Genomic DNA, 16,312 nt, shown 5'->3' with positions numbered 1-16,312 from the left:
AAAATTCAGAGACCTCATGGTGAACTAGTGAACCACTGGACATTGGTTGGTGCTGAGGCGGCCACAGGAGGGAGCTTCTTTCCTGAGTGCACTAGAAGTCACCCATTTGTTCTTACAGTGCCTAGTTTGTCATTTTACTGACTTCTTTAAAAAATATACAAAAATCCTTTGACTCAATTTGTATTATTTCTCCCAAGTTCATGTTTCATTTAGATTTGCTTTATACAAATTGTTTTTAAAGTCAGATGTGGTGGCACACACTTGTAATCCCGGTACGTGGGAGGCTGTGACAGGAGGATCACTTGGCCAGCCTTACCTCCTTAGTGAGGCCCTCCGCAACTTAGTGAGACCCTGTTTCAAAATAAATAATAATAATAATAATAATAATAATAATAAATAGGGCTGGGGTTGTAGCTCAGAGGTAGAATGCTCCTGGATTCAGTTGTCAAGTTCTGCAAAAAAAAAAAAAAAAAAAAGTTTTCATGACAAATATTATCATTAGAAGTAAGCTTTAATGTATAAAATTAGTTTAAACATCAAATAATTATTACTCTGGTAGTTTATATAAATATTAAATTTGGCTTTCAGCTTTTATTAAAAGTGCCTAATTATTCACAGTTACTACTACAGAATTTTTTTTAAAGCTTTAGCAATTGATCTAATGTTTTGAAAGTAAAATTTTGATAAAAGTAGGTTGCATAATTAACATCTGTCTTAGGGATTGTCCAAGCTGGATTTGGTTCTCTAAAATTGCATCTCCCCTTCAAGACCAAAGCCAGCAGTCTTGGTGATGATGTTTGGGACATACATGTAGTTATTGGGGCTAATTTTGAACTCCCTTGGCCTGCTCCCCAAGAGAGGGGTGTTTCTGTGGGTACCTGACAGTGCTGGGTGTGGTGTACCCATTGGAGTTGTGACCAGTAGGTAGGCTGCCTTTTCTTTCCTTTTATTGTTTTGTCTTTTTTTTTTTTCTCCTTTCTTTTTTTTTCTTCTTTGAAGATTTGACACCATTTAATTGGACTGTCACTATATTACATTTGTATTTACAAAAAGATTAGAATCTGTCTACACAGTGGAACATTATGAGAACTCAACAGCCATCAGAGCTGCCACTGTCACTTTGCATACCCCAAAAGTATAAAACTTCACCTGTGTCTGGAGCCTTGCATCAGCATTGAAGCCAGTTTGGTGGTACACTGGAGGTCTGTTAAGTGTAGTAAACTCCAGTTCGGAGTAAAGCATTCGGGACTGCAGTTTTTTGGTAAATTTTTTAGGAAGACAGTTATATATCTGTCCATGTTGGACTTGTCCTCAAGGTTAGCACCAAACATAAACATATAGAGAAATATAACTAAGAACAAAGTATAGTTTTGAATAGCGATTTCTAGTGATATTATTTTTCTCAACATAAAAGGGATTAACTCATGTATAGGGACTTAACCTGTTCCTAGAATAGTTCTTTCCAAGGTAAATGATCTACCTGGTAATAGTTTCAATAAAACCTTCCGGTCTCTAGGAATAACTTCAGTACTATAGTTAGCCTCTTTTGATGTTGCTAAATTTTAAGGTCAGAAAACCCAGAAGTTAATTATTAAAGTGTAAAAAGATTATTTGATCCTACTAGGGGTACTTCAGTGGCTTTTTAACCCAGGACATCAACACTTTTTCTCTGCATTAATATTTATACTTGAGGATTAAAAGCTAAATTTCTCTAACACAAAGCAGATAGAACCCAGGACTTCAGACTGAATCAACTTAATGTACTCAGAATTCCTTCTTAGTACATTTTCTCTCTCCTTTATTTTCTATCATGTTTTTTTTTCAGTTGAGCATGACCAGTGTGTTAACTGCATGCTGTGTGTGTGTGTGTGTGTGTGTGTGTGTGTGTGTGTGTGTCTTGGCATTTTATTTACACATTACTACTAGGTAATTTTCCTGAAGGTAGGTACATGTTTTATAAATTGCCAAATTTTGTGCAAGGATATTGGCTAGGATTACCTACAGAATGCATGCCATTTGGTAGTTAATAGAATATAAAGTAGTACATACTTAATCTTTTATCTCAGTGTTCCAAGTTTCTATCTTTTTTAGTATTTTTAGTTTTATATCCTTGCTTCACTTGATGATTTGAATATTCCATTATAATTAATTCAGTACCTTTTTTTTTTTGGTGGCACTGGGTTCCTGGAAACCCTTCTACCTCTGGGCTACACTCCCAGACCTATTTTTATACTTTTTTATTTGGAAACAGGGTCTCTTAAGCCAGCGCAGCTGGCTTCTAACCTGCGCGATCCTCCTGTTTCCGCCTCCCAAGCGCGGGGATTACAAGCGTGCGCCACGCCCGGCAATTCAGTATCATTTTTAAGGACATTGTTATAACATATTTTAATGGGATTCATAGCTCAAAGAAGCTACTAGTTAGATTGCTCACAAGATCTTATAGTTTTAAAAATATTGTTACTTGAATTTTCCTAAATCACCCTGTGTAGAAACTGAACATATTTTGCATCTAGGTATTATCACCCTACTAAAGTTGCAAGTATGCTCTTACTTAAATTTCTAAAATGTCCTATTATAACGTGACATAATTTTTTTGGTAGAAGGTAAAGTCATCATGATGTTTAAGCCTTTGAAATAAGAGTATTTTTCCTTACTTAAAAAATAATGATTTACAAAAGTTCCAAGGGTCTCTGGTACACCCACTTTTATCTTTTATGTTTTGCAAAGTTACTTTTTAAGGCTCTAGAACACATATATTCATAGGGAAAAAATTGAATGTTGGTTTCCAAAGGATTGAACTTGAGATCAGTTTGATTTCCTTTATAAGGGCAAGATATGTAATACCTATAGATATATAATATTATTTTTTATTTTGTTCCTACTTATATAAATACTATAAATACGCTAAGGCACAAAATGCACTTAGAAAATGTTACTTTCCAGGCCAGTGGTTAAATTCCTTCCCCCACCCTTCAGAAAATTCTTACTAGTCTTCTACTATATAAATGTTCAGAAGCATAGCTGTTTGTGTGAGAGACAATCCCTGCCCTTATAACAACACCCCACTATTCCCTTTGCTTCCCCCTGAAACAATTTTTTTGAAAAATCCCAGGCTGTACTAAGCATACTTTAATTAATAATAATAATGATAATAATAATAATAATAATAATAAGTAGTAGTAGTAGTAGTAGTAGTAGTAGTAGTAATAGTAGTAGTGCTGGGAAAGCTATAGCTATGCTCCATTTTTGGTATGTTTGCAGAACAGTCTTACACTGTGAGCCTTAGTCCTCTTGTTTTTCCAGATGAATAATTGACACCTAAATCACATGCCTGGTTAGTGGCAAATAGGCCTCCTTCCATGGCTCACTGAGTGTTGGTCACTGAGCTGGAGATCCCAGCCTCTGCCCCTTTTCTCCATCCTATATAGCCTGTGGCTCCTGGCAACATGAAGTAATGCAAAAAGGCATGCTGGGGTTTCATTTGTACAACATTTAAGAGGGTAGTTTTAAAACACATTTAATGCATTCTACTTATTTTCTTAAAGTAAGAATTATCCCATAGGTTATTATAAATATGGGTTTATGTGCACGCTTGTAATCCCCGCACTTGGGAGGCTGAGACAGGAGGATCGTGCAGGTAGATTATCATTATTATTTAAGAATTATGTTAGTCTAGGAAGGCTGAATTTTCACATCAATTTAAAATTCTTAAAACAATCTAGCACTGTCTATCTGTGAGACTAGAAGGCTATTATAATAGGATTATGTGTATTTATAACATGTCTATATGTGATTTACAGGAAGACCATGTACTCAGCTGCAGCTTCTAAATCCAGAGCGATTTGCACGCCTTATTAAAGAAGTAATGAATGCATTCTGGCCTGGCAGAGAGTTGATTGTTCAGTGGTATCCACTCAGTGAAGACAAAAATCACCCGTCTGTTTCATGGCTTAAGATGGTTTGGAAGAATCTCTATATCCATTTCTCAGAGGATTTGACTCTATTTGATGAGATGCCACTTATCCCCAGAACTACACTAGATGAAAGTCAGACATATGTGGAACTCATTAGACTCAGGATTCCATCATTAGTCATTTTAGATGATGAAACTGAAGCACAGCTCCCAGAATTTTTAGCAGACATTGTACAAAAACTTGGTGGGATTGTCCTGAAAAAATTAGATGCTTCTATACAACATCCACTCATTAAGAAATACATTCATTCCCCATTACCAAGTGCTGTTCTGCAGATAATGGAGAAGATCCCATTGCAGAAGTTGTGTAATCAAATAGCTTCTCTACTTCCAACACACAAAGATGCTTTGAGGAAGTTCTTGGCTAGTTTAACTGATAGCAGTGAAAAGGAGAAAAGAATAATTCAAGAGTTGGCGATTTTCAAACGAATTAACCACTTGTCTGATCAGGGAATTTCCTCTTTTACAAAATTGAAGGGTTGTAAGGTTTTGCACCATACTGCCAAATTTCCGCCAGATCTGCGACTTTCTATTCCAGTAATAGACAGTAGTGATGAAGCTACCATTCGCTTGGCAAACATGTTGAAAATAGAGAAATTAAAGACCACAAGCTGCTTAAAGCTTGTTTTAAAAGATATTGAAAATGCATTTTATACCCAGGAAGAAGTAACACACCTTATGTTATGGATCCTTGAAAATCTATCTTCTCTTAAAAATGAGAATCCCAATGTGCTTGATTGGCTAATGCCATTAAAATTTATTCAAATTTCACAGGAGCAAATGGTATCAGCCAGTGAACTCTTTGATCCTGATATAGAAATACTAAAAGATCTTTTTTACAATGAAGAAGAAGCTTGTTTCCCACCCTCAATTTTCACCTCACCAGATATTCTTCACTCTTTGAGACAAATTGGCTTAAAAAATGAAGCTAGTCTCCAAGAAAAAGATGTTCTGCAAGTGGCAAAAAAAATTGAAGCCTTACAAGTCAGTTCTTGCCCAGATCAGGATGGACTCCTGAAGAAAGCCAAAACACTCTTACTGGTTTTAAACAAGAACCACACACTCTTGCAGTCTTCTGAAGGAAAGACAACACTCAAAAAAATTAAATGGGTCCCAGTTTGCAAAGAAAGGCCTCCAAATTACCCAGGTTCCTTAGTCTGGAAAGGAGACCTCTGTGATCTGTGTGCACCACCAGAAATGTGTGACATGGCCCATGCAATTCTAGTGGGCTCATCGCTTCCCCTTGTTGAAAGCACCGATGTGAACTTGGAGAAAGCGCTGGGCATCTTCACAAAGCCTAGTATCAGTGCTGTCTTAAAGCACTTTAAAATTGTTGTTGATTGGTACACTTCAAAAACCTTTAGTGACGAAGACTACTATCAATTCCAACATATTTTGCTTGAAATTTATGGATTCATGCATGATCATTTGAATGAAGGAAAAGATTCTTTTAGGGCCTTAAAATTTCCATGGGTTTGGACTGGCAAAAAATTCTGTCCTCTTGCCCAAGCTGTGATAAAACCAATCCATGATCTGGACCTTCAGCCATACTTACATAATGTGCCTAAAACAATGGCAAAGTTTCATCAACTGTTTAAGGCCTGTGGTTCAATTGAGGAATTGACATCGGATCATATTTCCATGGTCATCCAGAAGGTGTATCTCAAAAGTGACCAGGAGCTCAGTGAACAAGAAAGCAAACAAAATCTTCATCTTATGTTGAGTATCATTAGGTGGCTGTATAGCAATCAGATCCCAGCAAGCCCCAATACACCAGTTCCTATATATCACAGCAGAAATCCTTTTAAACTCATCATGAAGCCAATTCATGAATGCTGTTACTGTGACATCAAAGTTGATGACCTCAATGACCTTCTGGAAGATTCAGTGGAACCTATCATTCTGGTGCATGAGGATATACCCATGAAAACTGCAGAGTGGCTTAAAGTTCCATGCCTGAGTACAAGGCTGATCAATCCTGAAAACATGGGATTTGAGCAATCAGGACAAAGAGAACCCCTTACTGTAAGAATCAAAAATATTCTGGAAGAGTATCCTTCTGTGTCAGATATTTTTAAAGAGCTACTTCAAAATGCTGATGATGCAAATGCAACAGAGTGCAGTTTCATGATTGATATGAGAAGAAATATGGATATAAGAGAGAATCTTCTAGACCCCGGGATGGCGGCCTGTCACGGGCCTGCTTTGTGGTCATTCAATAACTCTGAATTTTCAGATTCAGATTTTGTGAACATAACCAGGTTAGGAGAATCTTTAAAAAGAGGAGAAGTTGACAAAGTTGGAAAGTTTGGTCTTGGATTTAATTCTGTGTACCACATCACTGACATCCCCATCATTATGAGCCGAGAATTTATGATCATGTTCGATCCAAACATAAATCATATCAGCAAACACATTAAAGATAAATCAAATCCTGGGATCAAGATTAATTGGAGTAAGCAACAGAAAAGACTTAGGAAGTTTCCTAATCAGTTCAAGCCATTCATTGATGTATTTGGCTGTCAGTTACCTCTGACCGTAGAAGCGCCTTATAGCTACAATGGAACTCTTTTCCGACTGTCCTTTAGAACACAACAGGAAGCCAAAGTAAGTGAAGTTAGTAGTAACTGCTACAATACAGCTGATATTTACTCTCTTGTGGATGAATTTAGTCTCTGTGGACACAGGCTTATTATTTTTACTCAGAGTGTGACTTCAATGTATTTAAAATACTTGAAGATTGAGGAAACCAATCCTAGCTTAGCACAAGATACAATAATAATTAAAAAAAGATCTTGCTCCTCCAAAGCCTTGAATGCACCAGTTTTAAGCGTTTTGAAAGAAGCTGCTAAGCTCATGAAGACTTGTAGTGGCAGTAGCAAAAAGCTGCCCACTGACCCGCCGAGGTCATCTTGCATCCTTCAGATCACGGTGGAAGAATTTCACCATGTGTTCAGAAGGATCGCTGACTTACAGTCACCGCTTTTCAGAGGTCCAGATGAGGACCCAGCTGCTCTCTTTGAAATGGCCAAGTCTGGCCAATCAAAAAAGCCGTCTGATGAGTTGCCCCAAAAAACAGTGGATTCTACTACATGGCTCATCTGTACCTGCATGGATACTGGAGAGGCACTCAAGTTTTCCCTGAGTGAAAGTGGACGAAGACTGGGGCTAGTTCCTTGTGGGGCAGTGGGAATTCTGCTATCTGAAACCCAGGACCAGAAGTGGACTGTGAAATCACACATTGGAGAAGTGTTTTGCTATTTGCCGTTACGGATAAAAACAGGCTTGCCAGTTCACATCAATGGGTGCTTTGCTGTTACTTCAAATAGAAAAGAAATCTGGAAGACAGATACAAAGGGACGATGGAATACCACGTTTATGAGATACGTCATTGTGAAAGCTTACTTACAGGCGCTCAGTGTCTTACGGGATCTTGCCATAGGTGGAGAGCTAGTGGATTATACCTACCACGCAGTATGGCCTGATCCTGATTTAGTACATGATGACTTCTCAATAATTTGTCAAGGCTTTTATGAAGATGTAGCTCATGGAAAAGGAAAAGACTTGACCAGAGTCTTCTCTGATGGATCTACCTGGGTGTCTATGAAGAATGTGAGGTTTCTAGATGACTCTATACTTAAAAGAAAAGATGTTGGTCCAGCAGCCTTCAAGATATTTCTGAAATACCTCAAAAAAACTGGATCCAAAAACCTTTGTGCTGTTGAGCTTCCTTCTTCAGTAAAAGCAGGATTCGAAGAAGCTGGCTGCAAACAGATACTGCTTGAAAATACATTTTCTGAGAAGCAGTTTTTTTCAGAAGTGTTTTTTCCAAATATTCAAGAAATTGAAGCGGAACTTAGAGATCCTCTAATGAATTTTGTTCTGAATGAAAAAGTGGATGAGTTCTCAGGGATTCTTCGTGTTACTCCATGTATCCCTTGTTCCTTGGAGGGGCATCCTTTGGTTTTACCATCAAGACTGATCCACCCTGAAGGACGAGTTGCTAAATTATTTGAGACTAAAGATGGGCGGTTCCCGTATGGTTCTACTCAGGATTACCTCAATCCCATTATTTTGATTAAACTAGTTCAGTTAGGTATGGCCAAAGATGATATTTTATGGGATGACATGCTAGAACGTGCGGAGTCAGTAGCTGAAATTAACAAAAGGGATCATATTGCAGCTTGTCTAAGAAGTAGTATCCTATTAAGTCTTATTGATGAGAAACTAAAAATAAGGGATCCTAGAGCAAAGGATTTTGCAGCAAAATATCAAACCATCCCATTCCTTCCATTTTTAACAAAGCCAGCAGGTTTTTCTTTGGAATGGAAAGGCAACAGCTTTAAGCCTGAGACCATGTTTGCAGCAACAGACCTCTACACAGCTGAACATCAAGATATAGTTTGTCTTTTGCAACCAATTCTAAATGAGAATTCCCACTCTTTCAGAGGTTGTGGTTCAGTGTCGTTGGCTGTTAAAGAGTTTTTGGGCTTATTAAAAAAGCCAACAGTTGATCTGGTTATAGACCAGTTGAAAGAAGTTGCGAAATCAGTGGAGGATGGGGTTACACTGTACCAGGAGAACATCACCAATGCTTGCTACAAATACCTGCATGAAGCAATGATGCAGAACGAGTCCACTAAAGCATTGATTACAGAGAAGTTAAAGTCATTTAGTTTCATCCTGGTGGAGAATGCCTATGTTGACTCAAAAAAGGTTTCTTTTCATTTGAATTTTGATGCAGCTCCTTACCTTTATCAGTTACCTAATAAATATAAAAATAATTTCCGTGAACTTTTTGAAAGTGTGGGTGTGAGGCAGTCATTTATGGTTGAAGATTTTGCGCTGGTGTTGGAATCTATTGATCAAGAAAGAGGAAGAAGACAAATAACAGAGGAGAACTTTCAGCTTTGCCGACGAGTAATCAGTGAAGGAATATGGAGTCTTATTAGAGAAAAGAAACAGGAATTTTGTGAGAAAACTTATGGCAAAATATTATTGCCAGATACAAATCTTATGCTTCTCCCTGCTAAGTCATTATGCTACAATGATTGTCCCTGGATAAAAGTAAAGGATACCACTGTGAAATATTGCCATGCTGACATACCCCGGGAAGTAGCAGTAAAACTAGGAGCGATACCAAAGAGACATAAAGCACTGGAAAGGTATGCATCCAACATCTGCTTTACAACACTTGGCACAGAGTTTGGGCAGAAAGAAAAACTGACCAGCAGGATTAAGAGCATCCTTAATGCCTATCCTTCAGAAAAGGAGATGTTGAAGGAGCTTCTTCAAAATGCTGATGATGCCAAGGCCACAGAGATCTGCTTTGTCTTTGATCCCAGACAACATCCAGTTGATAGGATATTTGATGATAAGTGGGCCCCATTGCAAGGGCCAGCACTCTGTGTGTACAACAATCAGCCTTTTACGGAAGATGATGTTAGAGGAATTCAGAACCTTGGGAAAGGCACCAAAGAAGGAAATCCTTGCAAAACCGGACAGTATGGCATTGGGTTCAATTCTGTGTACCACATTACAGACTGTCCTTCTTTTATCTCTGGCAATGACATCCTTTGTATTTTTGATCCTCATGCCAGATATGCGCCAGGAGCCACGTCTGTTAGTCCTGGGCGCATGTTCAGAGATTTGGATGCAGATTTTAGGACACAGTTCTCAGATGTTCTTGATCTTTACTTGGGAACCCACTTCAAACTGGATAATTGCACAATGTTTAGATTTCCTCTTCGGAATGCAGAAATGGCTAAAGTTTCAGAAATATCCTCAGTTCCATCATCTGACAGAATGGTGCAGAATCTTTTGGACAAGTTACGCTCAGACGGAGCAGAACTTCTAATGTTTCTTAATCACATGGAGAAGATTTCCATTTGTGAAATAGATAAAGCTACAGGAGCTCTAAATGTGCTGTATTCAGTAAAGGGTAAAATCACTGATGGAGACAGATTGAAAAGGAAACAGTTTCATGCGTCTGTCATTGATAGTGTTACTAAAAAGAGACAGCTTAAAGACATTCCAGTTCAGCAGATAACTTATACTATGGATACTGAGGATTCTGAAGGAAATCTTACCACCTGGCTGATTTGTAATAGATCAGGCTTTTCAAGCATGGAGAAAGTATCTAAGAGTGTTATATCAGCACATAAGAACCAAGATATTACTCTCTTCCCACGAGGCGGAGTGGCTGCCTGCATCACTCACAATTACAAGAAACCCCACAGGGCCTTCTGTTTCCTACCTCTTTCTCTGGAGACAGGGCTGCCGTTTCACGTGAATGGCCACTTTGCTCTCGACTCAGCCAGAAGGAACCTGTGGCGGGATGATAATGGAGTTGGTGTTCGAAGTGACTGGAACAACAGTTTAATGACAGCACTAATAGCCCCTGCATATGTTGAATTACTAATCCAGTTAAAAAAACGGTATTTCCCAGGTTCTGACCCCATGTTATCAGTTTTGCAGAACACACCTATTCATGTTGTGAAGGACACTTTAAAGAAGTTTTTGTCATTTTTCCCAGTTAACCGCCTTGATCTTCAGCCAGATTTATACTGCCTAGTGAAAGCACTTTATAGTTGCATTCATGAGGACATGAAACGCCTTTTACCTGTTGTCCGAGCTCCAAACATTGATGGCTCTGATTTGCATTCTGCAGTCATAATTACTTGGATTAATATGTCTTCCTCAAATAAAACCAGACCATTTTTTGACAATTTACTACAGGATGAATTACAACATCTAAAAAATGCAGACTATAATATTACAACACGCAAAACAGTAGCAGAGAATGTCTATAGGCTGAAACACCTACTTTTAGAAATTGGTTTCAACTTGGTGTATAACTGTGATGAAACTGCTAACCTTTACCACTGCCTCATAGATGCCGATATCCCTGTGAGTTATGTGACTCCTGCTGATGTTAGGTCCTTTCTAATGACCTTCTCCTCTCCTGATACTAATTGCCATATTGGGAAGCTGCCTTGTCGTCTCCAGCAGACTAACCTAAAACTTTTTCACAGCTTAAAACTTTTAGTCGATTATTGTTTCAAGGATGCCGAAGAAAATGAGATTGAAGTTGAGGGCTTGCCTCTTCTCATTACCCTGGACAGTGTTTTGCAAACTTTCGATGCAAAGCGATCCAAGTTTCTAACCACATATCATGAATTGATTCCATCTCGCAAAGACTTGTTTATGAATACATTATATTTGAAATACAGTAACATTTTACTGAATTGTAAAGTTGCAAAAGTATTTGACATTTCCAGCTTTGCTGATTTGTTATCCTCTGTGCTGCCTCGTGAATATAAGACCAAAAATTGCACAAAGTGGAAAGACAACTTTGCGAGTGAATCTTGGCTTAAAAATGCATGGCATTTTATCAGCGAATCTGTAAGTGTGAAAGAAGACCAGGAAGAAGCAAATCCAACATTTGACATTGTCGTTGATACCCTGAAAGACTGGGCATTACTTCCAGGAACAAAATTTACTGTTTCAGCCAACCAGCTCGTGGTTCCTGAAGGGGACGTGCTGCTTCCTCTGAGCCTTATGCACATTGCGGTTTTTCCAAATGCACAGAGTGATAAAGTGTTTCACGCTCTGATGAAAGCTGGCTGCATTCAGCTTGCTTTGAACAAAATCTGCTCCAAAGACAGCGCATTTGTTCCTTTGCTCTCCTGTCACACTGCAAATACTGAGAGCCCCATGAGCATTCTGAAAGCTTTACATTATATGGTCCAGAGTTCAACATTTAGAACTGAAAAGCTAGGAGAAAATGACTTTGAGGCACTTCTGATGTATTTCAACTGCAATTTGAGTCACTTGATGTCCCAGGATGACATCAAAATTTTGAAATCACTTCCATGCTACAAATCCATCAGCGGCCGCTACATGAGCATTGCAAAATTTGGAACATGCTATGTACTTACAAAAAGTATCCCTTCGGCAGAAGTGGAAAAATGGACACAATCATCATCATCTGCGTTTCTTGAAGAAAAAATGCATTTAAAAGAACTATACGAGGTTCTTGGTTGTGTGCCTGTAGATGATCTGGAAGTATATTTGAAACACCTCTTACCAAAAATTGAAAATCTCTCTTATGATGCAAAGTTAGAGCACTTGATTTATCTTAAGAATAGATTGTCAAGTATTGAGGAGTTGTCTGAGATTAAGGAACAACTTTTTGAAAAACTAGAAAGTTTATTGATTATCCATGATACTAACAATCGACTAAAGCAAGCAAAACATTTCTATGATAGAACTGTGAGAGTTTTTGAAGTTATGCTTCCTGAGAAATTATTCATTCCTAAGGATTTCTTCAAGAAATTGGAGCAGCTTATAAAACCTAAAAATCAGGTTACATTTATGACATCCTGGGTGGAATTCTTAAGAAACATTGGACTAAAATACATACTTTCTCAGCAGCAGTTGCTACAGTTTGCGAAGGAAATCAGTGTGAGAGCTAACACAGAAAACTGGTCTAAAGAAACATTGCAAAATACAGTTGATATCCTTCTCCATCATATATTCCAAGAACGAATGGATTTGTTATCTGGAAACTTTCTGAAAGAATTGTCTTTAATACCATTCTTGTGTCCTGAGCGGGCTCCTGCAGAATACATTAGATTTCACCCTCAGTACCAAGAGGTAAACGGGACACTTCCTCTTATAAAATTTAATGGAGCTCAAGTAAATCCAAAATTTAAGCAGTGTGATGTACTCCAGCTGTTGTGGACATCTTGCCCTATTCTTCCAGAGAAAGCCACACCTTTGAGTATCAAAGAGCAAGAAGGCAGTGACCTTGGTCCACAAGAACAGCTAGAACAAGTTTTAAACATGCTTAATGTTAATCTGGATCCCCCTCTTGATAAGGTCATTAATAACTGCAGAAACATATGCAACATAACTACTTTGGATGAAGAAATGGTAAAAACCAGAGCAAAAGTGTTAAGGAGCATATATGAATTTCTCAGTGCAGAAAAGAGGGAGTTCCGTTTTCAGCTGCGGGGAGTTGCATTTGTGATGGTAGAAGAAGGTTGGAAACTTTTGAAGCCCGAGGAGGTAGTGATCAACCTGGAATATGAATCTGACTTTAAACCTTATTTGTACAAGCTACCCTTAGAACTTGGTACATTTCATCAGTTGTTCAAACACTTAGGTACTGAAGATATTATTTCAACTAAGCAATATGTTGAAGTGTTGAGCCGCATATTTAAGAACTCAGAAGGAAAACAGTTAGATCCCAATGAGATGCGTACAGTTAAGAGGGTAGTCTCTGGTCTGTTTAAGAGCCTGCAGAATGACTCCGTCAAGGTAAGGGGTGATCTGGAGAATATCCGAGACCTTGCGCTCCACCTTCCAAGCCAGGATGGCAGGTTGGTGAAGTCCAGCATCCTAGTGTTTGATGATGCCCCACATTATAAAAGTAGGATCCAGGGGAATATCGGTGTGCAGATGTTGGTTGACCTTAGCCAGTGCTACTTGGGGAAGGACCATGGATTTCATACTAAGTTGATAATGCTCTTTCCTCAAAAACTGAGACCTCGTCTGTTGAGCAGTATACTTGAAGAACAGTTAGATGAAGAGACTCCCAAAGTCTGTCAGTTTGGGGCACTGTGTTCTCTTCAGGGAAGATTGCAATTGCTCTTGTCCTCTGAACAGTTCATCACGGGACTCATTAGGATCATGAAGCACGAAAACGACAATGCTTTCCTGGCCAATGAGGAAAAGGCCATCAGACTCTGTAAAGCCCTGAGAGAAGGCTTGAAAGTGTCATGTTTTGAAAAGCTTCAAACAACACTAAGAGTGAAAGGCTTTAATCCTATTCCCCATAGCAGAAGCGAAACATTCGCTTTTCTGAAGCGGTTTGGCAATGCGGTCATCCTGCTTTATATCCAGCACTCAGACAGTAAAGACATTAATTTTCTGCTAGCGCTAGCAATGACACTGAAATCAGCAACTGACAATTTGATTTCTGACACTTCATATTTAATCGCTATGCTGGGATGCAATGATATTTACAGGATCAGTGAGAAACTTGACAGTTTAGGAGTAAAATATGACTCTTCAGAGCCATCAAAACTTGAACTTCCAATGCCTGGCACACCAATTCCTGCTGAAATTCATTATACTCTGCTTATGGACCCAATGAATGTTTTTTATCCGGGAGAGTATGTTGGGTACCTTGTGGATGCTGAAGGTGGTGATATCTATGGGTCCTACCAGCCAACATACACCTATGCTATTATTGTGCAAGAAGTTGAAAGAGAAGATGCTGACAATTCTAGTTTTCTAGGAAAGATTTATCAGATCGATATTGGTTATAGTGAATATAAAATAGTCAGCTCACTTGATCTGTACAAGTTTTCAAGGCCTGATGAAAGCTCTCAGAACAGAGACAGTGCTCCTTCAACACCAACGAGCCCCACAGAGTTCCTTGCCCCTGGTCTGCGAAGCATTCCTCCTCTCTTCTCTGGTCGAGAGAGCCATAAGACATCGTCCTCAAAACATCATTCCCCCAAAAAGCTGAAAGTAAATTCCTTACCAGAAATTCTAAAAGAAGTGACATCGGTGGTGGAGCAAGCGTGGAAACTTCCAGAATCAGAGCGAAAAAAGATCATCAGGCGGTTATATTTGAAGTGGCACCCTGACAAAAACCCAGAGAACCATGACATTGCAAATGAAGTTTTTAAACATTTGCAGAATGAAATCAACAGATTAGAAAAACAGGCTTTTCTAGATCAAAATGCAGATAGAACATCTAGGCGAACATTTTCAGCCTCAGCATCTCGGTTCCAGTCAGACAAGTACTCATTTCAAAGATTCTATACTTCATGGAATCAAGAAGCAACAAGTCATAAATCTGAAAGGCAGCAGCAAAATAAAGAAAAGTGCCCTCCTTCTGCTGGACAGACTTACTCTCAAAGGTTCTTTGTTCCTCCCACTTTCAAGTCAGTTGGCAACCCAGTTGAAGCCCGGAGATGGCTAAGGCAAGCCAGAGCCAATTTCTCAGCTGCCAGGAATGACCTTCATAAAAATGCCAATGAATGGGTGTGCTTCAAATGTTACCTCTCTACCAAGTTAGCTTTGATTGCAGCTGACTATGCTGTACGTGGAAAGTCCGATAAAGATGTGAAGCCCACTGCACTTGCACAAAAAATAGAAGAATATAGTCAGCAACTTGAAGGCCTGACAAATGATGTCCACACATTGGAAGCTTATGGTGTAGACAGTTTGAAAACAAGATACCCTGATTTGCTTCCTTTCCCACAGATCCCAAATGACAGGTTCACTTCTGAGGTCGCCATGAGGGTGATGGAATGTACTGCCTGTATCATAATAAAACTTGAAAATTTTATACAACAAAAAGTGTGAAAGTAATGAAAAAAGAGCCAGATCTTGAATGTGTAGTAGCACAAATATGAATTGCCCTACTCCATTAAGCTTCATTTCCAGTTACCGAGGATTTGTGACACTGCAGATTGTTGTGGAAGAATTTTGAAGTTATTGTCAATTTGAATATCTTAACTGAGGCCAAGAAAATTATTTTGAAGATGGTAGTGAACTGCAAAATTGCTAGATGTAGTTGAATGATGGGGACAGCACATTACTGTATTGCACTTTATATAACCAAAGCTTAGCAGTTTGTTAGATAACTGTCTCTGTCTCTGGTTAGGATGGAGCTAATTTTATGTTTTTAAACATGGTATTTGTGAAATAGCCAATACAACACTGGTCATATTGGTTTGATAGAAAGGCAATTAATTCTTTAGAGTTTATTTTTTAAAATGGATACTCTTGAATGCATTATTATCAGCTGGATCTGATTATGAATTTGTTGCAGTTTTACATCTGAAGTACTCAGTACATATTAAAAATGGTACAGTATTTTAATCCTGAATATTACTTGATTTAGAGTATGGAGCTAGAACTTAGTGTACTGGGTGTACTTTACATCTTTAAGTGGGTTTTTTTTAACACCTTATGTTTACAGGCTTCCTATTTCATAAAGATAGCATATAGAAAACTCATATGGTGGCAGTTCTCATTACCGGATGTTAATATTCTTTCTGAATACTGCTTACCACCTCCGGCTAGAACATTCACTTTGTTTGTGTGTATGTATTTCCACAGATGTCATAATTTATACAGTATGGCTGAACAGGATGCAATCTTTTGTTGTCTAAAGGTGCTGCAGTTAAAAAAAAACAAAACTTTGTCTTTCAGTATGGCACTTAGTGGAATTTTTTTATTTTACTTTAAAGACATTAAAATTTGTTAAAATCATTGGAGTGATAACTAGTTGTTTATAAAAGAGGAATTATAGCT

At 38.4% G+C, this 16,312-nt stretch overlaps 1 protein-coding gene across 1 annotated transcript in view; it reads left to right on the top strand.

The window, feature by feature from the left end:
* Positions 1–15,358, top strand: part of SACS (sacsin molecular chaperone) — a gene marked incomplete at both ends in the record, with an annotated part of 45,639 nt that extends 30,281 nt beyond the window's left edge. Inside the window, one exon of the mRNA XM_080689423.1 lies at positions 3,801–15,358. Coding sequence (XP_080545549.1) covers positions 3,801–15,358 — 11,558 coding nt within the window. The remainder of the gene's footprint in view (positions 1–3,800) is intronic.
* Positions 15,359–16,312: the final 954 nt, after the last annotated feature.

This window comes from Muscardinus avellanarius, assembly GCF_963383645.1.
Source record: "Muscardinus avellanarius genome assembly, chromosome: 2".
NCBI classification, from domain to species: Eukaryota; Metazoa; Chordata; class Mammalia; order Rodentia; family Gliridae; genus Muscardinus; species Muscardinus avellanarius.
This window is presented reverse-complemented; position numbering and strand designations above follow the sequence as displayed.